General features: G+C 60.1%; 3 protein-coding genes across 7 annotated transcripts in view; 1 reads left to right on the forward strand and 2 right to left on the reverse strand.

The window, feature by feature from the left end:
* The first annotated feature begins 791 nt into the window (after nt 1-791).
* On the forward strand, nt 792-18,604 carry MFSD12 (major facilitator superfamily domain containing 12). The gene is made up of 10 exons (XM_003945271.4): nt 792-1,305; nt 8,221-8,431; nt 10,217-10,361; nt 10,451-10,633; nt 10,897-10,989; nt 11,080-11,172; nt 11,671-11,841; nt 11,921-12,015; nt 12,724-12,854; nt 12,959-18,604. Exons 1-10 carry the CDS (start codon nt 1,008-1,010, stop codon nt 12,979-12,981), a joined length of 1,443 nt encoding a protein of 480 aa, XP_003945320.4. The 5' UTR covers nt 792-1,007; the 3' UTR covers nt 12,982-18,604.
* On the reverse strand, nt 8,518-18,008 carry TEKTIP1 (tektin bundle interacting protein 1). The gene is made up of 4 exons (XM_003938801.4): nt 17,626-18,008; nt 14,065-14,303; nt 13,857-13,982; nt 8,518-13,708 (listed from the first exon to the last, which is right to left on the reverse strand). The coding sequence occupies exons 1-4, from the start codon at nt 18,006-18,008 to the stop codon at nt 13,527-13,529; spliced, it is 930 nt and encodes a 309-aa protein (XP_003938850.2). The 3' UTR covers nt 8,518-13,526.
* A 2,017-nt stretch (nt 18,605-20,621) lies between the features above and the next one.
* Nucleotides 20,622-22,138, reverse strand: part of FZR1 (fizzy and cell division cycle 20 related 1) — a 50,687-nt gene continuing 49,170 nt past the window's right edge. For all 5 annotated transcript variants that reach the window (XM_074384807.1, XM_074384806.1, XM_074384808.1 and 2 more), the window contains one exon: nt 20,622-21,894. In XM_074384807.1, the coding sequence (XP_074240908.1) occupies nt 21,853-21,894 (42 nt within the window). In that variant the 3' untranslated portion in view covers nt 20,622-21,852. The remainder of the gene's footprint in view (nt 21,895-22,138) is intronic.

Below are 22,138 nucleotides of genomic sequence, written 5' to 3' on the forward strand. Positions count from 1 at the left end.
TAAAAAGAGGAAAGAAGAGAAAATGCTGCTGGACGAGGTGGAGGCCTGAGGTAGAGGGAACCGCACGCACCCCTTGGAGGAACTTGAAACCCTCAGTCCGGTGACCCGTTCGTGGGAGGACGTTGGTTAGTTGGGGAGGGTCGTGGCCACAGGCCCGGGAGGCACAGGCACCGCCTGACTCACTGCGCGCCCCGGGCAACTCCGTTCCTGGCCTGTAAAATGGGAGTGAAATTTACTCCGGCACGTGGGGCTCTTGGCAGGCAACGCTCGTTAAAGGCCAGGCGGTACTATTAGGTTGATTACCCCTATTATTACCGTTAATAACCAATTAATTAGTGCTGCTGCGTCCTCTCCGCGTGCGATCGCGTCTCTCTCGGCCGGGAAGTCACCGGACCCCGAGGCGCGCTTGGGCGCAGACCGCCCCCCGCAAACCCACTGCCCATCCCACGCGCTCCACCCCGGCTCGCAGTGGGCCTCGTCCAGCTGGGGGTGGCGCGGGCCTGGAGGCGGGGTCTGAGTGGGAGCCAGCTGTGCTCTCTCGTCCATTTCCTTCCATAGTGTTTGGGGGGCCCGAGACTCAAGCTGAGCGATCGCGGGGGCCGGGGGCGGCGGTGGGGGGGGGGGTTGCCCGCTTATCCCGCGGGCGCTAGGACCGTGCGGGCGCCCAGCGTAGCGGCCGAACAAGCCCCGCGGGCACGCCCCTCTCCTCTCTCCTCGCCAATTGGCTGCGATTCCCCGGGGCGCGGCTCCGATTGGCGCAGATGCCGGGATCGCCCCTCCCCGCCCGGCCCAGCGCAGACTCCTAGCTCCAGGGCCTGGCGGCCGCAGAGGCAACTGCGGGGCGGACGCGGCGAGTGCGGGCGCGGCCGGAAGAGCGCGGGGCGCGGGGTGCGCGGTGCCCGGCGCGTGCTGGGGTCCCCGGCGCCTCCCTCCACCGCACCCCGTGAGGCCCGGCCGGAGCACTCTCCGCGGAGCCCGGAGGCGGGGCGCGCGTGCCCGGCGCCGCCATGGGCCCGGGACCCCCGGCGGCAGGAGCGGCGCCGTCCCCGCGGCCGCTGTCCCTGGTGGCGCGGCTGAGCTACGCCGTGGGCCACTTCCTCAACGACCTGTGCGCCTCCATGTGGTTCACCTACCTGCTGCTCTATCTGCACTCGGTGCGCGCCTACAGTTCGCGCGGCGCGGGGGTGCTGCTGCTGCTGGGCCAGGTGGCCGACGGGCTGTGCACGCCCCTCGTGGGCTACGAGGCCGACCGCGCCGCCGGCTGCTGCGCCCGCTACGGCCCACGCAAGGCCTGGCACCTGGTCGGTGAGTGTCCCGGCCCGGCCCCGGGAGCCTCCTCCCTCTGACCCGCCGCCCGGCCACGCGCCTCCTCTCGGTCTGTCGGTCCCGTGGCCTGAACCTCCCCTGTCTGTCTCCACCACCCAGCCCCGTCTGTCTGTGCGGGGGACCTAAGCCTCCCCTGTCTGTCTGCCCACCCCGTGAGCTGAGTCTTCACCTCTCTGTTCCGTGGCCTCAGTCCCCCTGCTCTGACTACCCAGTGCCCCCTCTGTGGTATCAGTCTGCAGGGCACGTTGGGAGCCAGATGTAAGGCTCACTGCGCCACAGGGTCGTGGGGTGAGCCTTACGCTGTGCTGAGGCTCAGGATCGGAGAAATAAAGAGACAGGACACAGAAGTACAAAGAAAATGCAGCTGGGCTCGGGGGGCCACGCCACCTATAAGCGGAGTCAGGCGAGGCTGTGTCCAGAAGCGTGTTTATTGTGTATAGGTTAGGGGGCAGGGCAGTGAGGGAAATCATCTTTAAGGATAGTGATAGGGTCGTGAGCCATAAAACGTAGGGTCCACCCTCATTAGGTCACCTAGGCCAGGAGATGGACAGCGCGCAGCAAGCGGCCCGTTCCCACGAAGGCAAGGGTCACGTGCAGTAAGGGGTGCACCCCCGTTAGGTCACCGAGGCTTGAAGGTGGGCCGTGCGCAGTGAAGAGGGTGCAGTGTGCAGTACTTCTATCTATGGGCAAACTACTTCTACGATTTATAGGAGGATGCTTTCTTTTCTTTTCTTTTCTTTTCTTTTCTTTTTTTTTTTTGAGACGGAGTTTCGCTCTTGTTACCCAGGCTGGAGTGCAATGGCGCGATCTCGGCTCACCTCAACCTCCGCCTCCTGGGGTCGGGCAATTCTCCTGCCTCAGCCTCCTGAGTAGCTGGGATTACAGGCACGCGCCACCATGCCCAGCTAATTTTTTGTTTTTTTTTTTTTAGCAGAGACGGGGTTTCACCATGTTGACCAGGATGGTCTCAATCTCTTGACCTCGTGATCCACCCGCCTCGGCCTCCCAAAGTGCTGGGATTACAGGCTTGAGCCACCGCGCCCGGCTTTTCTTTTCTTTTCTTTTCTTTTTTTTTTTTTTTAGGAGGATGCTTTAAGTCACATAGCAGTGACAGAGCCGTAAAGGTTACCGCCAACTTCTGGCAGCTTCCAATGCCTTCTATGAGAAGATGCTTTTCAAGCAGCACAGTAGCAAGAGCTGATAAAGTTCACAGTCACCAAGGTGGGTTGCCGTTCTGAGGGCAGCCTTCCACAAGAACTGGAGCAAGATCCTACAACTCCTTTATCAGGAGGAGTGGCTCTCGCCCCAAGCCTGCCATACAGCGGGTATCTTTACGATACTGAACGCTGCCGCCTGGGCCATGGATTCTTGTCCTGGTATAACTGTTTTCCCTTAAATCATGCTCTGCACTGTGTCCACTTTAGGCATTCCTCCAATTATGAACTAAGATATAATTATAGGTATATATGTAGGGAAATATTCTTCAGGCACTCATACTATCAACTATTAATGATTATATACAGAGGATTATATAAAGGGATTCTTCAAGCCCTATTTCTATAAACTACCATATGATTATGTAAAGGATTATATAAAAGGAAATAGCTGAGTAGTAACACTATAAAGTGAGGTATTCCTTAAGCCCTAACTGTGCCAGGGTTCTGCTTAGCTCTCATTTCTCAGTGCCTATATGGGGGGTTGCCCACATCAGTCCTGACCGCCCCCCCCACCTATCCCACCATCCAGCCTGAGCCTCCCCTTTCTGTCCCATGGCTTCCCCTATCTGACTGTTCAGGCCCCTGCTGTCTGCCTGAGGCATGACCGTCCACCACCTGTCTGCTTAACTGCCCAGTGTTCCGTCTGTCAGCCCCTTGGCTCAGCCTCCCCTGTCTGTCTGTCTTGGAGCCTGCTGTCTGACCTGCAGGACCCTGGCCATCTGACTGCATGCCTTTCCAGGGTCAATTCCCTTGTCCGTCTGCCTCCTCCGGCCGCCCTGAACCCTCTGGAGGGTTGGTGGTGACTGCCCAGTGCCACCTCTGTCAGTCTGTCCAGCCTGACCTTGTCCATTAGGGTGACCAACCGGGACAGCAATGGCAGAGGACCGTCAGGCTGCCTAGAGCCCCCTCTCTGTCCATTCTGCCAGGGCACCCTCGTGTGTGGGCAGTTTGGGGGTGCTGCCCTGGGAGTTGAGAGTTGGGGGCCGCCTGGGTGGGACTGGAGGGTCAGGGGTCTTTGCCTTGTTCTTGCCAGGGTCAGGGTCCGCCGCCTAGGTCTGGGGAAGGTGCCCTGATGGGAGAGGGCTGTTGGGAGGGCAGGAGGCTGGCATCACCCTGCCCCGGTGCCCCTTGATAAGCCTGCAGGGCTGTCTCCCGGCGGCCCTCCTCTCCCCGCCCCGACCCTGGGCCTGAAGATTAGCCACAGCCTCCTTTCCTGCGCCTCTTGCCCCCGAAGAATTGCTGGCTGCCTTCTGGCATTTGGGGCACATGGGGCAAGGAGGCAGGGCCAGGAAGCCTGCTCAGTTCTTGGAATTCTAGGCCACAGGAGGGGCAGGCCAGCGACACCTCACCCTTGTGATTGATTGATGACTGAGTGGGTGGTGACCCCAGGCTCTGGGGAGTGGCAGGCTTTGCAAGAGGTAGTGGGTCTTCAGTGGCCTGAGAGCTCCAGGCCCCGCAGAAGGCACAGCTCCGGGCTGGATTTTCATGTTTTTCGTGTCCGGATTATTCCTGGGTCACCTGAGACTGGCACACAGGGAGGGGACCAGCTGTCCCTTCCTTTTTGGTTATGTTGGGATTGGTCGCTGAGCGGAACCCAGGGCTTCAAATGCGTCTTTGATCATGGTAGTTGGATAAGCTCATGACAGACACACAGGATGGCTGCTAGTCCCCGGGCGGTGGCTCTACCTCCCATCCCAGCACTTTGGGAAGCCAAGCTGGCAGATCACCTGAGGTCAGGAGGTTGAGGCCAGCATGGATAGCGTGGCGAAACCCCATCTCTATTAAAAACACAAAAATGGGCCGGGCGCGGTGGCTCACGCCTGTAATCCCAGCACTTTGGGAGGCCGAGGCGGGTGGATCACGAGGTCAAGAGATCGAGACCATCCTGGTCAACATGGTGAAACCCCGTCTCTACTAAAAATACAAAAAATTAGCTGGGCATGGTGGCACGTGCCTGTAATCCCAGCTACTCAGGAGGCTGAGGCAGGAGAATTGCCTGAACCCAGGAGGCGGAGGTTGCGGTGAGCCGAGATCGTGCCATTGCTCTCCAGCCTGGGTTAACAAGAGCGAAACTCCATCTCAAAAAAAAAAAAAACAAAAAAAAAAAACATGGTGAAACCCCGTCTCTACTAAAAATACAAAAAATTATCTGGGCATGGTGGCACGTGCCTGTAATCCCAGCTACTCAGGAGGCTGAGGCAGGAGAATTGCCTGAACCCAGGAGGCGGAGGTTGCGGTGAGCCGAGATCGCGTCATTGCACTCCAGCCTGGGTAACAAGAGCGAAACTCTGTCTCCAAAAAACAAACAAAAAAACAAACAAAAAAACACAAAAATTAGCCGGGCATAGTGGTGCCCGCCTGTAGTCTCAGCTACTTAGGAGGCTGAGGAAAGAGAATCACTTGAACCCGGGAGGCGGAGGTTGCGGTGAGCCGAGATCATGCTGCTGCACTCCAGCCTGGGAGAGCAAAACTCCGTTTTTGTTTTTTTGTTTTTTTTTTTTTTTGAGACGGAGTTTCGCTCTTGTTACCCAGGCTGGAGTGCAATGGCGCCATCTCGGCTCACCGCAACCTCCGCCTGCTGGGTTCAGGCAATTCTCCTGCCTCAGCCTCCTGAGTAGCTGGGATTACAGGCACGCGCCACCATGCCCAGCTAATTTTTTGTATTTTTAGTAGAGACGGGGTTTCACCATGTTGACCAGGATGGTCTCGATCTCTTGACCTCGTGATCCACCCGCCTCGGCCTCCCAAAGTGCTGGGATTACAGGCTTGAGCCACCGCGCCCGGCCAAAACTCCATTTCAAAGAAAAAAAAAAAAAAACGCAAATAAGAACAAACAGAAAAGGCAACTGAAGGCTATGGTTTTCCAAAGCAGGCCTGGGGGAACGGTGTTCCAGCCAGACAGCAAGCTTCTGCCTTCACCCTCTTCCCTGTCTGGGGGGAGGGCACCTGCCCCCGGAGCCGAGAGTCGGGGGCCACCTGGGTAGGGCTGGAGGGTCGAGAGGGTCTGTTGGGAGTGGAAGCCCAGGCAGCTGCTCTTGATGCCTGGTCAGGTGACTGGAGTGGAGCTCACCCTGACAGCAGCTCCCACTTCTCTATTTCAGCCCCAAGTCTGGGGCTGGTGGCTAAGGACGCCCCATGCTCCGCAACCAGTCCTGGGGGACTCCCCGCCAATCCTGGAAAGACCCTGAGAGTCAGACACAAACACTCCTGTGGGTGGGCAGATGGCATGAATGGGCTTTAGAAGGAAGAAGGACGTTAACTTTGAGGTTTTGAAGGATGGGTAGGAGTGTGTGGAGGTGGGGTGTATTCCAAATAGCAGAAAGAGCTGTGGCAAGGTAGGAACCGCCCTCACTTTGAAGCTGCGGAAGCAGGAAGTTCAGAGGAGAAGGAGCGTCTGCTGGCACCGCACGTGAACTCTATCCTCACTCCAGCCTGTGGCGCACGAACTTTCTTTCTGTTCTTTTTTGTTTTTGAGACAGGGTCTCGCTCTGTCGCCCAGGCTGGAGCGCCGTAGTGGGATCTCGGCTCACTGCAATGTCCGCCTCCCGGGTTCAAGCGATTCTCCTGCGTCAGCCTCCCAAGTAGCTGGGACTACAGGCGCCCACCACCAAGTCTGGCTAAGTTTTGTATTTTTTGTAGAGACGGAGTTTCACCTTGTTGGTCAGGCTGGTCTTGAACTCCTCACCTCCTAACCCGCCTCAGCCTCCCAAAGTGCTGGGATTACAGACGTGGGCCACCGCGCCCGGCCTCCTTTTCCCTTTTCCATTCTTTCTCCCTTCTTTTCGTTTGTTCTTTCCTTGACAGGGTCTCGCTCTGTCACCCAGGCTAGAGTGCAGTGGCGTGATCACAACTCACTTCAGCCTCGACCTCCTGGGTTCAAGTGATCCTCCTCCGTCAGCCTCCCTCAGCGCTGGGATTACAGGATGAGCCGCCACTCCTGGCCACTGTCCCTGTTGTGTGAAAACGGAGGCCTAGAAGGGCACAGTCACTTGCCCAAAGTCCCCCGGCCGGGCCGCCTGGCCCCAGCAATGGTTAACCCAGACTGGTTAGCAGGAGCAGGGAGTCCAGCCAGGAAGGGACCTTCTCACCAGAGTCCACAGTCTGTGCTTTGCCCCCGGATGAGCCCCAGGACCCCAGGAATCTGTACAAACCCTCCCAGGCCCTAGTTCCAGGGAAACCGCCAGGAAGGGGTGCTTTTGGTTTCACTTCCCAATTCCAGCTGTCCGGGACGGTCCCAGGGTCTGGGGATGAGGTCACCTCCGGAGCCTGCAGGGAGGAAGGAGGTTCAGCCGCCATGCTTGGTACACGCATCCCCCCAGGTGCTCTAGGCGGGGGGGAGAGCAGTGCCCGGCTGCAGGGAAGGGGCCTGGCTCCAGCTCAGTCTAGAGGCCTCAGTTTTCCAATCTGGAAAACAGGATGACACCCACGCCTCCTGGCTGCGTCAGGACCACGATTGTTACAGTTCACTCACTCAGAAGGTACTGAAGGAACAGCGGGGCGCAGTGGTTCACGCCTGTCATCCCAGCACTTTGGGAGGCCAAGGAGGACGTATCACGTGAGGTCAGGAGTCGAGTCCAGCCTGGCTAACTTGGTGAAACCCCCATCACTACCAAAAATAGAAAAATGAGCTGGACATGGTAGCAGGTGCCTGTAATCCCAGCTACATGGGAGGCTGAGGCAGGAGGATCGCTTGAACCTGGGAGACGGAGGCTGCAATGAGCCGAGATTGCACCATGGCACTCCCGCCTGGGCAACAGGGCCAGACTCAGTCTCAAAAAAAAAAGGGGTACTGAAGTACTGAGTTCCGTGCTGGGTCTCCCCAGGCCCCTTGGAGCCTGCTGTGTGCACAGGAGACCAGTGGAGAGACAAAGAATTCCTGGGCGTGCTGACGTGAGGTCGGGGCAGCAGGGGCTGCTGGAGGTGTTTGAGGAGGTGACATTCCGGTTGAGCTGAGAGGTGAAAAGGAGCTGGTCTTGCCAAGATGTGAGAGCCAGACTCTTCCTGGCAGAGGCCTGCCTGTGCAAAGGCCCGGGGGCAGTTGGAGGAACAGTGAGGAGGCCACGTGGCTGGAGCGGAGGGGGCGGGAGAGGGCAGGGCAGGGAGGGGACGGGGCAGGTCCCACAGGGCTCCATGGGCTGCAGGGAGGATCTGACATTTGTTACAAAGGGTCTTAGGGTCTTTTTTCCCTGAGCATGTGAAAAGCCAGGGCTTGGCACAGCGGATCTCGGTTGGGGGCAGGAGCTCGGTTGCACACGGGAGGCCCAGTGTTTCAGGGAGTGGTCACCTTAGGAGCTGACAGGGATGGGGAGCTCAGGGAGGGCAGGGTCTAGCGCAGCCCCACCAGGGCGTCCCACTTCCTGAGGCCCCACAGGAGGGTTCACAGTGGCCGAGGGGGAGGAGTGGGAGGAGGCCGTGGCTGTAACTGGGGCACCTGTGTGGGGCAGGTTTCCGGGGAATCTCCCGTGCCCCGGTTCTTCTGACTACTAAGCCCGGGGACCTGGTCTGTTTCCCCTTTTGTGACCAGGGGCCATAAGCCTGGGAAACGCTGGCTGCAGACCCTCGCTTCTTCCTGCGTGCCTGGCGGGAGGGGGGATCTCCATCTGTGCCTCAGTGTCCCCACCCCAGGAGCCCTGGCTGGTGCAGGAAGGCCCCGTGACTGACCCCCTCCCGTCCACAGGCACCGTCTGCGTCCTGCTGTCCTTCCCCTTCATCTTCAGCCCCTGCCTGGGCTGTGGGGCCGCCACGCCGGAGTGGGCTGCGCTCCTGTACTACGGCCCGTTCATCGTGATCTTCCAGTTTGGCTGGGCCTCCACGCAGATCTCCCACCTCAGCCTCATCCCGGAGCTCGTCACCAACGCCCACGAGAAGGTGGAACTCACGGCACTCAGGTGGGAGCCCGGCCCCCGAGGGCCGGGTGGGGTGGGCCTGGCTTATGAGCCGATGACACCACAGACATAGGCGCTCGAGACCAGTCTTTTATGTTCAGTTTTAATTTATGCTATTTATTTGTTTATTTTTTGAGTTGGAGTCTTGCTCTGTTGCCCAGGCTGGAGTGCAGTGGCTCGATCTCAGCTCACTGCAGCCTTGACCTCTGGCCTTGAGCAATCCCCCTGTCTCAGCCTCCCGAGTAGCTGGGATCACAGGAGCATGTCATCACACCCAGCTGGTTTTTAAAGTTTTTGTAGAGATGGGGTCTCGCTATGTTGCTTGGGCTGGGGACTCTTGGGCTCAAGGGATCCTCCAAGCCACTGTGCCTGGCCATCACACATTCTCCTCTCATGGTTTCTAGGGGTCGGGATCCAGCGTGGCTGAGCTGCGGGTGGGAGTTGTGCTTCAGGGTCTGTCTTGAGCCTGCATTCAAGGGGTTGCCCAGGCCTAGGGTCTCATGGAAGGCTGGGGTGGCACCTCCTCCGTGGTTGCTGGTGGAATTTGTCATCTTCCACCTGTGGAAGTCACGGTGGCTGGCTGCTGCTTCTGAGGCCAGGAGGGAGAACCTCTGATTTCAGGAAGCCCTGTCTCCCAAAGGATCCTCTGATTCAGCAGGCCCACCCACTAGTCTCCCCTCTTTTTATATTTTTGAGACAGAGTCTTGCTCTGTCGCCCAGGCTGGAGTGCAGTGGTGTGATCTTGGCTCACTGCAGCCTCTGCCTCCCAGGTTCAAGCAGTTCTCCTGTCCCATTCTCTGAAGTAGCTGGGCTCACAGGTGTGTGCCACCATGCCCAGTTAATTTTTGTATTTTTAGTAGAGAAAGAGTTTCACCATGTTGGCCAGGCTGGTCTTGAACTCCTGACCTCACGTAATCTGCCTGTCTCGGGCTCCTGAACTGCTGGGATTACAGGTGTCAGCCACTGGGCCGCCCCTTCAATCTCAGCGTCTTTAACCCTCCCTGTGAACTGGGAGGTGGGAACTGTTCCTTCCCGAGTATTCCAGAGGAGGACATGGCCCCAAATGGTGCCCAAAGCCAGGGTCCCCACAGTGCCTTCATCAGGAAGGGGGTGTGGGGGGAGCCCCCTGTTTGCCCCCCCGCCTGTGTCACCAGCCCCGCCCACTCTGGCCTCCTCCCCTGGCTTTCAGTTCCCCATTACGGCTGTGAGGCAGATAGAGGCAGTAACGACAGGGGTTTCCCAATACCCAGGGCCCCAGCTGACGGGAGCCAGACCCCAGCCACTTCCCATGTGCCAGCCGGCTGCGCTTTGTCAGCTGACCTCCCGCCGTGCACACGTGCGTGGCCTTGACGGGGGTCGGGGGCATAGTTCCTGCTTTCAGAAAGGGAAGCTGAGGCATGATGGGACTCCCCAGGCCCCCAGCTCCGGCTCCCTGCCTGTCTAGGCTTCTAGACCAGGGAGCCCTTGCCTTGCAGCCACCCAGCATCTGGGGAAGAATTATTCCCGAATCCTGGCTTCGAGTCTCTGGGTTCTTTGGGTTGCAGCCTGGACTCTGCTTGGCTGAGTAACTGCATGCTGGTCCTAGGCGGGAAGGGTGGAGCTGCGGGTCACAGCTGCCCCGTCTCAGACAACTTGCGGGCTGGGGAAACTGAGGCCACCCAGTGTGGGAGTTGCTGGAATCTCCCAGCAGCCGGGGTTCCGCAAGGCACTGGGACGGCGCAGCCACTTGGGGAAGAAGGGGCCCAGGTTCCCAGGGTCTGGTTGAGTCCCTGCCCGCCTGCCCACCAGGTATGCGTTCACCGTGGTGGCCAACATCACTGTCTACGGGGCGGCCTGGCTCCTGCTGCACCTGCAGGGCTCGTCGAGGGTGGGGCCTGCCCAGGACGTCAGCATCAGTGACCAGCTGGGGGGCCAGGACGTGCCCGTGTTCCGGGTGAGCTGGGGCCTGGGTGTGTTGCCTGAAGTCCTCGAGCCCGGGGCGGGTGCTGGGCCAGCTGCTGACTGCTTCTGCCGCGTCCCTAGAACCTGGCCCTGCTGGTGGTGGGTGTTGGTGCTGTGTTCTCACTGCTGTTCCACCTGGGCACCCGGGAGAGGCGCCGGCCATGTGTGGAGGAGCCGGGCGAGCACAGCCCCCTGTTGGCCCCTGCAGTTGCCCAGCCCCTGCTGCTCTGGAAGCACTGGCTCCGGGAGCCGGCTTTCTACCAGGTGCGTGCTGGGGGTGGCAGGGCCAGCTCAGACCCATTCTCCCCCCCCAGGCCCTTTGCTCTGCGGGACAGCTGCATCCACACACAGCCCCTGGTGCAGCCCATGAAGCACTGCTCTCTGCTCCCCCAACCCACTGGGCAGTCACTACCCATGGATCAAATGCCAGCTCCAGGGTGCCCACCCAGGCCCCGGTGCCCCCTGCTGGTGGGAGTGGACAAGGGCCCTCCTGACCCCAGCTGGTCCCTCTGTTGGTCTGCCCACAGGTGGGCATGCTGTACATGACCACCAGGCTCGTCGTCAACCTGTCTCAGACCTATATGGCCATGTACCTCACCTACTCTCTCAACCTGCCCAAGGTAAATGGGTTGGGCCGGGGGCGCGGGGGTGAGACGGCCCCAGCCTGGCAAGCCGTGACAGACACGCTGCGCCTGGCTCTGTCCCTGCAGAAGTTCATTGCGACGATCCCCCTGGTGATGTACCTCAGCGGCTTCTTCTCGTCCTTCCTGATGAAACCCATCAACAAGTGCGTAGGGAGGAACGTGAGTAGACGGGGTGCCCTGCGGTTGGGTTCCAGCCTCAGACGCCCCCAGGCCCCCGAGTTCCCACCTTATAGAAGCCCCGGATCTGGGAACCAGGAGGTCTAGAGCCCTGGCCTCTGCGTGTCTCACGTTCACACTGTCGTGGCGGCAGAGCTCTGGGGCTTTCTGTCCTCCTGTACGGCTACTGAGCGCTTGAAATGTGGCTGGGGGGACTGAGCCGAGTCCCTCGTTTGCTTTTGTGTACCTGACCTGCCTTTAGGCGGAATAGGCACGCGTCTCCAGCTACTATTGCGTGGACAGAGCACAGCTCTGTGTGGCAGTTCTCCTGGGCCTCAGAGCCTGGGATTTCTCGAGGCCAGAGCCGGCGCTCCTTTGTGACTGTCCAGCTCACAGCCCGTTTGCAGGGTAAGGGGTGGTGGACTGAAGACCAGAGAGGGCAAGCGCCAGGCTCGGTGGCACCCAGCGTTGTGGGCCTGACCCCGGGGCTGTCCCCTGCAGATGACCTACTTCTTGGGCCTCCTGGTGACCCTGGCCTTTGCGGCCTGGGTGGCGCTCATGGAGGGGCTGGGTGTGGCTGTGTATGCAGCGGCTGTGCTGCTGGGCGCCGGCTGTGCCACCATCCTTGTCACCTCACTGGCCATGACGGCCGACCTCATCGGTCCCCACACGGTAAGGCTGGTGGCCGGGGTGGGGGTGGCTGGGCGTAGCACTTGGGGTACACGCTGACCACCCGTGTCCCCCCCCCCAGAACAGCGGCGCGTTCGTGTATGGCTCCATGAGCTTCTCTGATAAGGTGGCCAACGGGCTGGCAGTCATGGCCATCCAGAGCCTGCACCCCTGTCCGTGAGTGCCGTCCATTCGCTCGCTTGTTGAGGAAGAGGGTTCAGGCACGGATGGGTGTAGACACAGCCTCCCAGCATTCATGCCTGGAGAGGCCTGGACCTGGGAACCAAAGCCTGTCTGGGCCCTGACCTCACAGGGCTGGGGCAGGGCCAGCTATGTTAATGGTCACAGAGGTGAACGCCTTTTCCCTGGAGAGGCCTGGGCAGCCAGGACAGGATGCCAGGGAGGGCTTTCTGGAGGAGGTGGTGTGGACCTGACACTTGCGGGAAGTCAGACTATTCCAGGTCAATGGGGAGGGGCAGGCAGTAGCAAAGCCCTGGGGTGGGGCCACACATGGTGTGTTGGAGGAGCGGGGACCAGGAGACTGGTGTGGCTGGAGCACAGGGAAGAGGGGGAGGGGGCAGGGCCATGGGAAGGGCTGGGGCTTTGACCCGAGGAGGGTGGGCTGTGGGCAGAGGGACAGGCACTCACAGGTGCCCGCTGGTGGGGGTGAGGGGACGGGGTGGGTGCAGGTGGGCCCCACTGGGCCTGGACCATATGGAGACGGGGAGGGAGAGAAGTGGATGCGGGGTGGAGGACTGGCCATCCTGCTGGGTGTGGGGAAGGAGGGGGGCTGACCCTCAGCTCTCAGCTTGGACAGGAGGAACAGGTCCAGGTAGGGTGGGGTCATCCCTGTGGTGCCCACTAGGCCCCTGCCTCTTCCCACAGCTCGGAGCTCTGCTGCAGAGCCTGCGTGAGCTTCTACCACTGGGTGATGGTGGCTGTGACGGGCGGCGTGGGTGTGGCTGCGGCCCTGTGTCTCTGCAGCCTCCTGCTGTGGCCCATCCGCTTGCGACGCTGTGAGTCCTGGCCCACCCCTCCCTCCCCAGATGCTGACCACACCAGGGGCAAGCGTGGGGCCCACCCCACCTTCTCTAATGCCATTTCCACTTCTCCCTGGCAGGGGACCCAGAAGCCCAGCCCTGAGTGCTGACAGCCTCCTGCACCTGTGCAAGGGAAATGTGGGGACACAGGATGCCCCCAGCACCTACGGGCAAAGCCCCCCACCCCGCACCGGCTCCTGGGCTTGGGAGTCACGGTGAAGGTGAAGGCAGCGGGAATGCCTACCAGGGCCTTCTGAATCCAGAGCTTTACAAGGACCCCTGGACTTTTAGGGTGCCCATCCTCAACTCTAGTCCATCTCAGTCCTCCGGAGGATTTGGGGTGCCCCTCTCGGCAGGAAGTAGGAACCCCAGAGGCGTCTGTGGGAACCCTAACCCCAGCACAGTTCACCCCCTCACCTCTGGCCTGGGGATGGCTGGAGCCTGCAGGAGCCCCAGCCACAGGGTGGTGGGCAGCAGGGCTGCCCGGTGGGCTTGGTGGGCTCTGCTGGCAGCAAATAAAGACACGACGGCAGCCTGGCTCCTGTCTGCCGGGCAGGGGTGGCCTGTGCATCTCGGCTGTGCCCCAGTTGTGGGTAGCCACCCTCTTTGGGTGCAGAAAGACTGCAGGTGTGGCGTGGAAGCGTGTGTTTATCGGGGAGCAGGCGTGGGGCCGGGTGGGAGCCGCTGGCCGGTGGAGGGGCAGTATGGCTCCAGGCCCCACTGCAAGTAGTTCTGGGTGGTGTGGGGTGGGCGCTGGGGTGCTGACAGGAAGGGCACGTAGTCCGATGCCCTCCACAAAGGCTCCACCCCGTACCGATTCCTGTTGACCACTGCAGGTGGGACCTGGGTCACTGTGTGCCCCACTGTCCTCACCCTCGGCCCGCAAGGGGCTCCCGGGCCTCCCTGGGCAACTTCACCCTGGCCTAGATGGGCTTGTCCCCCTGGCCTCCCGGGGAGCTGCCCTGGCCCCGGCCTCACCGTAGTCCTTGCCCCGGATTGGCCTTTCCTTCCACAGCATGCTCCCCCACCGGGTGCTGGGGTCCAGGTACTGGGCGGGGACGATCGGGTCATGCCAGGTGGTCTCCCGCAGGTGCTGGGCGTAGGCTGCAGTGGGGCGGGGGCTGGCAGTCATTCCTTTCCCCCTCGAGCAGGGCTGGCATCCGGGGCAGGGAGGGTGGGCACTCACCCGAGGGCAGGCGGCACTCGCGGTGTCGGTGGCAGCCGTGCCAGTGGTTGTAGGCCTCACGGAAGGGGCGGTCCGGGGCCGAGGGCAGGTTGTACCAGGCTTCCCGGGAGTCTGAGTTGGTCAAGCCCGTGTACCACAGTTGGCCGGCTGCGTCGTGTCCCATGGGCGTGTACTTCCAGCGTGTGGCCTGCTTGATGGCCGGTGCCCAGCGTGGCCCCTCCAGGGACAGGTAGTCATCACTGAGGGTGGGCGGTGGGGCAGAGACTGAGCCTGTCTCTGTAACGGGCGCTTTCCATGTCTGCCAGGGTGGAGGGTGTAGAGGCCTGGCCCACAGCCTGGGGCCACCCTCCCTCCCCACTTGGTGTCTGTCCTAAAGAGGAGAGAGGCTGACTCCCTCTCCCCCCACAGATCCCACCCCCGGTACCCACGTCAGCACTGAACTTTTTTTTTTTTTTTTTTTTTTTTTTTTTTTTGAGATGGATACTGGCTGTGTCTCCAGGCTGGAGTGCAGCGGCACAATCTCAGCTCACTGCAACCTCCCCGCCTCTCGGGTTCAGGCGATTCTCCTGCCTCAGCCTCTCAAGTAGCTGGGACTACAGGCACCTACCACCATGCCCAGCTAATGTTTGTATTTTTACTAGAGATGGGGTTTCACCACGTTGGCCTGGTCTCTATCTCTTGACCTCGTGAGCTGCCGCCTCGGCCTCCCAAAGTACTGGGATTACAGGGGTGAGCAGCCGCACTCGGCCAGCACTAAACCTTTCTGTTCTCAGCCTTTCTTGCCTGGAGAAGAGATACTAGGGAGGGAAAAGGTCGAGGGCCCTGGCCACTCCTGGGTCCCTACAGTCTTTGTCCAGCCTCCAAGACCCACAAGTCCCTTCCTCCGGGAAGCTCCACCTGGCCTGGAGGTGCACCAGGAAGAAGTGGAGCCATGGCCCAGGGAGGACTGGGGGACCCACTTGGCCAGGCATGTGGCTCACCCCTGTAAACCCAGCACTTTGGGAGGCTGAGGTGAATGGACCACTTGAGGTCAGGAGTTTGAGACTAGCTTGGCCAACATGGTGAAACCCCATCTCTACTAAAAACACAAAACTTAGCCAGGTGTGGTGGCGGGTGCCTGTAATCCCAGCTACTCGGGAGGTTGAGGCAGGAGAATTGCTTGAACCTGGAAAGTGGAGGTGGCTGTGAGCCGAGAGTGTGTCACTGCGCTCCAGCCTGGTAATAGAGTGACAGTCTGTCTCCAAAAAAAAAAAAAAAGACAAGAGACTCAAAGATGTTGCATGGGCTGGGCGCGGTGGCTCACGCCTGTAATCCCAGGACTTTGGGAGGCCGAGGTGGGTGGATCACGAGGTCGAGAGATCGAGCCCATCCTGGTCAACATGGTGAAACCCCGTCTCTACTAAAAATACAAAACATCAGCTGGGCATGGTGGCGCGTGCCTGTAATCCCAGCTACTCAGGAGGCTGAGGCAGGAGAATTGCCTGAACCCAGGAGGCGGAGGTTGCGGTGAGCCGAGATCGCGCCATTGCACTCCAGCCTGGGTAACAAGAGCGAAACTCCGTCTCGGGGGGGGGGGGGGGGGAAGTTTCATGCTGTGACTTTGCTTTTGGGAATATGTCCCAAGGAAGTCACCCCAAAGAGTAACGTGGTTGGCCCTGTGTAGTTCCGGCAGGGATAGAAACACTCTTATCTGTGCCTTGTGTGGGAGCACGGTCCTGGCTCTCCACTTTGGGAGGCCAAGGTAAGTGGATCACCTGAGGTCAGCCTGGCCACCATGGTGCAACCCTGTCTTTACTAAAAATACAAAAGTTAGATGGGTGTGGTGATAGGTTCCTGTGGTCTCAGCTACTCGGGAGGCTGAGGTAGGAGAACTGCTTGAATCTGGGAGGTGGAGGTTGTAGTGAGCTGAGATCTCGCCATTATGCCCAGTCTGGGTAAGACAAAGGGAGTCCATCTCAAAAAAAAAAACCATGCAATTAAAACAAAATAATAATCGGTGAGAAATGAGCGCCTCTCCCTGCTGTTGGCCCCATACCCACCTGCCACTCACTACTTCCTGGCGTCTCCTTCCCGGAGCAGGTGGGACATGCACCCTCCCCCGGTTACTCCACACGCACGGGAGCCCGGGTCACTGCATCTCCATCTCTCTCTTTTTTTTTTTTTTTAGTAGAAATAGTGTCGCACTCTGTTGCCCAGGCTGGCGTACAGTGGCACTATTTCAGCTCAGTGCAGCCTTGACCTCCTGAGCTCAAGCAGTCCACCCACCTCAGCCTCGCAAGTAGCTGAGACTACAAGCCTGTGCCACCATGACCAACTAATTCTGTATTTTTAGTAGAGATGGGGTTTCACCACGTTGCTCAGGTTGGTCTCCAAAGCCTGAACTCAGGTGATAATGCCCGCCTCGGCCTCCCAAAGTGCTGGGATTACAGGCATGAGCCGCCATGCCTGGCCGTCTGGCTGATTTTTAAGTTTTTTTGTACAGATGGGTCTCACGGCTGGATGCAGTGGCTTACGCCTGTAATCCCAGCACTTTGGGAGGCCGAGGTGAGTGGATCACCTGAGGTCAGAAGTTCAAGACCAGCCTGGCTAACCTGGTGAAACCCCATCTCTGCTAAAAATATAACAATTAGCTGGGCATGGTGGAAGGCACCTGTAGTCCCAGCTACTTGGGAGGCTAAGCCAGGAGAATCCTTGAACCCGGGAGGCGGAGGCTGCAGTGAGCTGAGATCGCGTCTTTGCACTCCAGCTCAGGTAACAAGAACAAAACTGTCTTTAAAAAAAATAAAAGAGATGGGGTCTCACTATGTTGCCCAGGCTGCTCTTGAACTCCTGGGCTCAAGTGAACCTCCCAAAGTGCTGGGGTTACAGCTGGGGGCCACCAAGCCCAGCCACCATCTTGGTTTGTTTTGATTTTTTCCCTTGGAAATGCAGCAAACGCTTTCCGTCGTCTTTCCCATAGCTGCACAGTATTACATAATCATTTCAACAACTGCTAACAGACTCTGTATTGGGGTGACTGTTGTACCCTCCAAATCACATCTGCCCAGAGCTCCAGGACACGGCCTTGTTTGGAAATGGTTTTAGTAGCTGCAGCTAAGATGAAGTAACCCCGTGTTAAGGTGGCCCTGAATCCAGTGCCCGGTGCCCTTCTAAGGAGAGGGAGATGTGGACACACACAAGAAGGCCCGGTGAAGACAAGCAGGGACCGGGGACCAGGGAGCAGGAGTGCCTGGGTGCTGCGAGGGGAGCAGGGCAGACTACCTCAGCCACAGAGCACCCAGCCCCGCGCACGCCTGATTTCAGAGGGCGTTTTTGTGGTGAAAACTCCAGTGCATTTGCAGCCTTGGAAACGGCCACACACACTTTTGCTCTCGGCCTGTCTCCAAGTCTGTCGCTGCCACAGTGAGTGACCACAGGCCGGAGGGGCCATCACACACATGAGCCTTTTAGGAATAATGAGTGATACATGCAAGACCCCAAAGTGACACCCGACACCCGAGTGACACCTTACACCCCGTGAGGGAGGTTCCCTTAGCATCCGGCTGGCTGGGAGGGACTCACCTGTAGAGAGGTGCTGGGAAGCTGGTCTCGAGGGTCCCCGTGGGGACATAGGGCCTGGCAGCCTCTCGCCTCAGGGTCTGCATGTCTGCCTGTCTGCCCGAGTCCCCAGGGCTTCTGCTAGGAAGGCCTCTGAGGTCACCGCTGACAGCATAAAGGCCGCCCAGTGTCACGGCAATTGCACTGACCGCTCCTTCCTCCCAACTGCAGGGTGAGGCGGCCCCAAGGAAGGGGAGGCCTGGAGAGTTGTTCGCAGTGTCTGACAACTGAGGGTGATGCAGTGTGGGCGGGCCAGGCCAGGGCCGCTGCCAGGTGGGGTCTGTGGCCATGAGCCCCCAGCTCTGTGCGCCCCCCGCCACCGCCGACTGGGGGCCTAGCCTCCCCATCTCCACACCCCCTCGAGGGGCTTCTGTCTCCCCGTGCACCTCGCATCCAGGAGGCAATGCCCACACAGGCACCTGGCGCCCCAACCCCTCATCAGCCACTCGCACACAGTTCCTTTGGAAAATACACTCAGGATGAGAAGGGCACGCGGTGCCTCACACAGCACAATTCACGACAGCCATGGCAGAGACCACGCAAACACCCACTGAGGGTGAGGGAATCAGCAGTGTGCAGCCACCTACGCGCCAGAATGAGTCTCAGCCACAGGAGGAGCGAGACTCTGACCCGGGCCCCAGCGCAGATGCACCTTGAGGGCGTCATGCTCAACCAGACACGACACAGAAGGCCACACTGTGATCCCACTTCTATGAAATGTCCAGGACAGGCTGAACCACAGAGGCACAGAGAGGATTCGTGGGTGCCAGGACTGGGGAGGGGGACCCGGGAGTGACTGACTAGGTGATGTGATGGGGATGGGGCTGCCTTTTGGGTAATGAGAATGTTCTGGAATCAGAGGCGATGGCTGCACAGCCACAGAACTGTAAGATGGTGGATTTATGTGTATTTTACCACAATTAAAACCATACAACAAAAACCAGGAGACATCCAGAACCCTCCTGCCCTGCCTTTCCTCAGCCAGAGGGCCCCGTCTTGGGTCGAATCCGGCCTGGGTGGGGGCAGAGCCCGCACCCTGGTCTCGGCTTCCCCTGCCCCTGTGTCAGTCAGGTCCCCACAGAGACGACCCTGCCTTTCCCAGGGCACACGCCCAGGGTCCCCACTCGCTTGGGGTGAGCACCCAAGTCTTCCCTGAGGCCTACCAGACACTGCATGCCCTGCCCTCCTCACTCTGCCCCTCGCATACACCGGGTGCCGCCCTGCTCTGGGGCCTTTACATGGCTATGCCCTCTGCCTGGCACCCAGGCGTCCCTGCCTTCTCCAGCCCTGGCTGAAATGCTAGGCTTGTGGTGAGCCCCTGATCCAAGGCCACCCTTTTCCGGGGCCCTCCCCGTCCTGGTGGCGCTGCCGCCCTGTGTCCTCATGAGCTCCTGTCTCCAGGCTGCCCACCATGCCAGTTCCACACAGGTGTTCCCTCATCTCCAGTGCCCAGGATGGGACCTGCCTCTTCTCAGGCACCATGCAAAAGCCTCAAAACCACCTGCGGACGCCCTGCAGCCCCTGGCCCCCAGGCCGCTTGCCGCCCCCAGGCCGCTTGCCTCCCTCAGCCGCCTCCCAGCCCTAGCAAGGTGCCAGCACCCCCTGGGCCAGGTTCATGCCTCCTGCATCTGTCTCACTGCAGGACCTTCAGCCCCTGATTTTTTCTTCTCAATTTTCTTTCCCTCACAATGCAACAGTTACGTTCTAGGATCGACAGAAAAGCTGCAGCCCACCCCATGGGGACCTCGGTCAGCCTCTCCCTCCATCCAGGCATCTTCCAGCCATTTCCAGGGTTGGCCCTGGCAGCGATGGTCCCACTGGCCTTGCTCTGCCTGTCAAGTGAAGACAGCAGCAGAGATGACTGCCCCAGCACTGCTGTGTGACCCACGTGATCCCCAGGCCTGACATCTGCTCCCCTGGGGACCCTCCAGCCCCTCTCGGCTGTCCTGGTCTGTGGGGAACCAAAGCCCCCATTCTACACAAGCCCTGCCTCATCTCCATGGGCCCCTCCCACCACCACAGCCTTTACACCCCACTTGCTCTGTCCCTCCTGGCCCCCGCCAGCCCTGCGGTGACCTCAGCCCAGCAGTGCCTCCAGCCTCCCTCCCTGGCGTCAACCGATGGAGTCAGGCAAGCACCTCCTCCCCAAAACAGGGCCATCTGGCTGGGGCCCAGGGACTCGCTGGGGTCCAGTCCTTGGCCCCACAGGACTGTGGCCGGTGCCCTGGTATATGGGCCCAGGAGGGGTGTCTTGCGGGATTCGAGGTCTGAGTTCCCCATCTGTCAAACGCCGGCCTGGGAAGCCCCTCAGAAGCTGCTTCTGCAGCTCCAGGACCAGATATGGGCTCCAGGGCAGGACTATGACCCCGTCCTAGCCGGGGACCCTCAGCCAGCCAGCCCCAGCCACGGGTGAATCCACGTGTTTAATGACAACGTCGCTGCATGACATGAGAAACAAGGCCTTCCTGTCCTGGGGGCTCCTCCAACCCCAGCATGGACAGAACCAGCCCCCAACACAAATCGCACATCCTCCCACCCGGACCTGTGGCGGTTCCCAGTCCTAGGAGGGGCCACTGGAGGCCCACGCAGGTTGTGCACTGAGCAGGCAGGGGCCTGGCGCCCACGGCGACAAGGCTGATCTTTGGCAACTGCATAGGCCACTGTGGGCAGGCGTGCGTGGGCAAAGGCAGGGTTTGTTTTCTTATTAAAAAAAAAAAACAAAAAAACAAAAACGGAGAAACACTAAGACCTTGACCACTCAAAATCCACACTGCCACGCGGGTCCACAACCTTCCCAGAGAGCCTCTTCAGCGAACGTGGAAGATCGGTCCGCTTGAAATGACGGGGCTTTAAAACTGGGACCCCAAACCCCCAGGAGCAGTGGGCGGGCCCAGGCCCCCTGCCCCTCCTCATCCAGTCTCAAACATGTCCAGGACCAGTCAACAAAAACACAAAACAAATCCAAAGAAAAGTCACAAATACGTATGTACACATGCACACCAGCCCCGCTGGGGACGCCAGGCTGTCAGGACACGAGGGGTGCAGCTTCCCAAGTGCAGCAGTGTGGCGGATGGGACCCTCCAATCCCAGCCCGCCCCACCCTCTCCATGTCCCTACCAATGAAATGGGAAGAGGGGGCAGAGGGACGGGCAGGGGCCGTGCTCAGCTCAGGCTCCACTCCCCGGCCCTGCCTCCCTCCCTGCCTGCCGCGTGGCCTGGGAGCACAAGAAGCTTCAGGAAGGACAAGGCGCCCACCTCCTGGACCCTTCGGGTCTCCCTGGCTTCCTCACGGCCATCAGCGCCGACGGACAGGACAGGCCGAGATAGGGGCAGCAGCTGCACTACTGCTGGCCTCCATGAGACCCAGCCACCCAGCAGGCTCAGGGGACGTGAGTCTCACACCACAGGCAAGGGGGGCGCTGGACACCGTAAGGGCACGAGTTGGCGAACGCACAAGGACATGGCACCTGTCACACTCTCTAGCCAGCGCGGTGAGCAGGCCCGGCATCAGTTCTCCCAGGGTGACGGGTCCAGAGCAGATGTCCTCCTCGGGTGTGAGGGTAATGCTCGGCTGGGACGCACAGGCCCGTCCAAAGCCCACTGCCTGCCAGGCCGATAGCCATGACACAGATGCTTCCAGAAATATCGCTGTTTGGAGAAGTGACAGCAGAGGTGGCTGCAAGGTGGAATCCGGGCAGGAAGCGTCTCCTGCATCCACAGGCCCTCAGGTCTTGGTCTGGCCTTGGGTTCAACACAGAGAGGCTGCAGCTGTGAACCGGCGGGCCGGGGTGTCTGGTCTGTTCCGTGAAGATGTGGGCAGTTCCAGGAAGAGCATGCGGCCTTGGCGGGCAGGTGCCCAATAGACAGGAGCAGTGAGGGTCTCAGGGGGCATCCGTTGCTTTGAGCTCACAGTCCGAGCTGGGGCCGTCCAACATGGTTCTTGCCCTCTGAGAAGTGGGACGGAGCCCCCAATGCTGAGGGTCCCCGAGCACGTGCCCACCCCAGATACCGGTGGACATGGTTCACAATCAGGCGTTTAATGAGACTCCAGGATCCTCCAGACCCAGCTCCCCGCCCGCCCGGCCGCCTTCCTCGGGGGACAAGCGCTGGAAGGGCAGGGTCCATGCAAGCTGAGGAGGTGGGGTCCTCCGGCCCTGGATGGCTGGTGTGGTGTGGTCCTGCTCGGCGAGTTTACCGAATCCTGGTGAAGAGGTTGAGCACAGACACAGATTCCTGCAGACACACGGGGTTGGGGACATGAGCCACAGCCCCGGGGAAAGCTGCCTGGAGGGAAACTAAGGCTGTGGGGCTTGGTGGTGAGGGGCTGAGAAGTGCTGGTCCAGCCTCAGCCTGCCACACTACCCCTGACACATGACCCAGAGTGCGAAGTGAGGGGATCTCGGAGGTGGGGGAACCCGGGGGAGGGTACGCCCGAGGACACAGTGGGGACAGGGAAGGCCCCGGGACAGGCTGGGGT

This window comes from Saimiri boliviensis, chromosome 14 (genome assembly GCF_048565385.1).
Source record: "Saimiri boliviensis isolate mSaiBol1 chromosome 14, mSaiBol1.pri, whole genome shotgun sequence".
Taxonomy (NCBI): Eukaryota; Metazoa; Chordata; class Mammalia; order Primates; family Cebidae; genus Saimiri; species Saimiri boliviensis.

What these genes read in the sequence shown, in the direction of transcription:
- MFSD12 (XM_003945271.4), top strand. Translation starts at nt 1,008, where the DNA reads ATGGGCCCGGGACCCCCGGCGGCAGGAGCGGCGCCGTCCCCGCGGCCG. An exon ending in CAAGGCCTGGCACCTGGTCG is followed by an intron (nt 1,306 to 8,220) that starts GTGAGTGTCCCG and finishes TCCCGTCCACAG; the next exon opens with GCACCGTCTGCGTCCTGCTG. An exon ending in ACCTCATCGGTCCCCACACG is followed by an intron (nt 11,842 to 11,920) that starts GTAAGGCTGGTG and finishes CCCCCCCCCCAG; the next exon opens with AACAGCGGCGCGTTCGTGTA.
- TEKTIP1 (XM_003938801.4), bottom strand. Translation starts at nt 18,008, where the DNA reads ATGGGGAGGCTAGGCCCCCAGTCGGCGGTGGCGGGGGGCGCACAGAGC. An exon ending in TTCCCAGCACCTCTCTACAG is followed by an intron (nt 14,304 to 17,625) that starts GTGAGTCCCTCC and finishes GCCCACCCTCAG; the next exon opens with TGATGACTACCTGTCCCTGG. An exon ending in AATCCGGGGCAAGGACTACG is followed by an intron (nt 13,709 to 13,856) that starts GTGAGGCCGGGG and finishes TCCCACCTGCAG; the next exon opens with TGGTCAACAGGAATCGGTAC.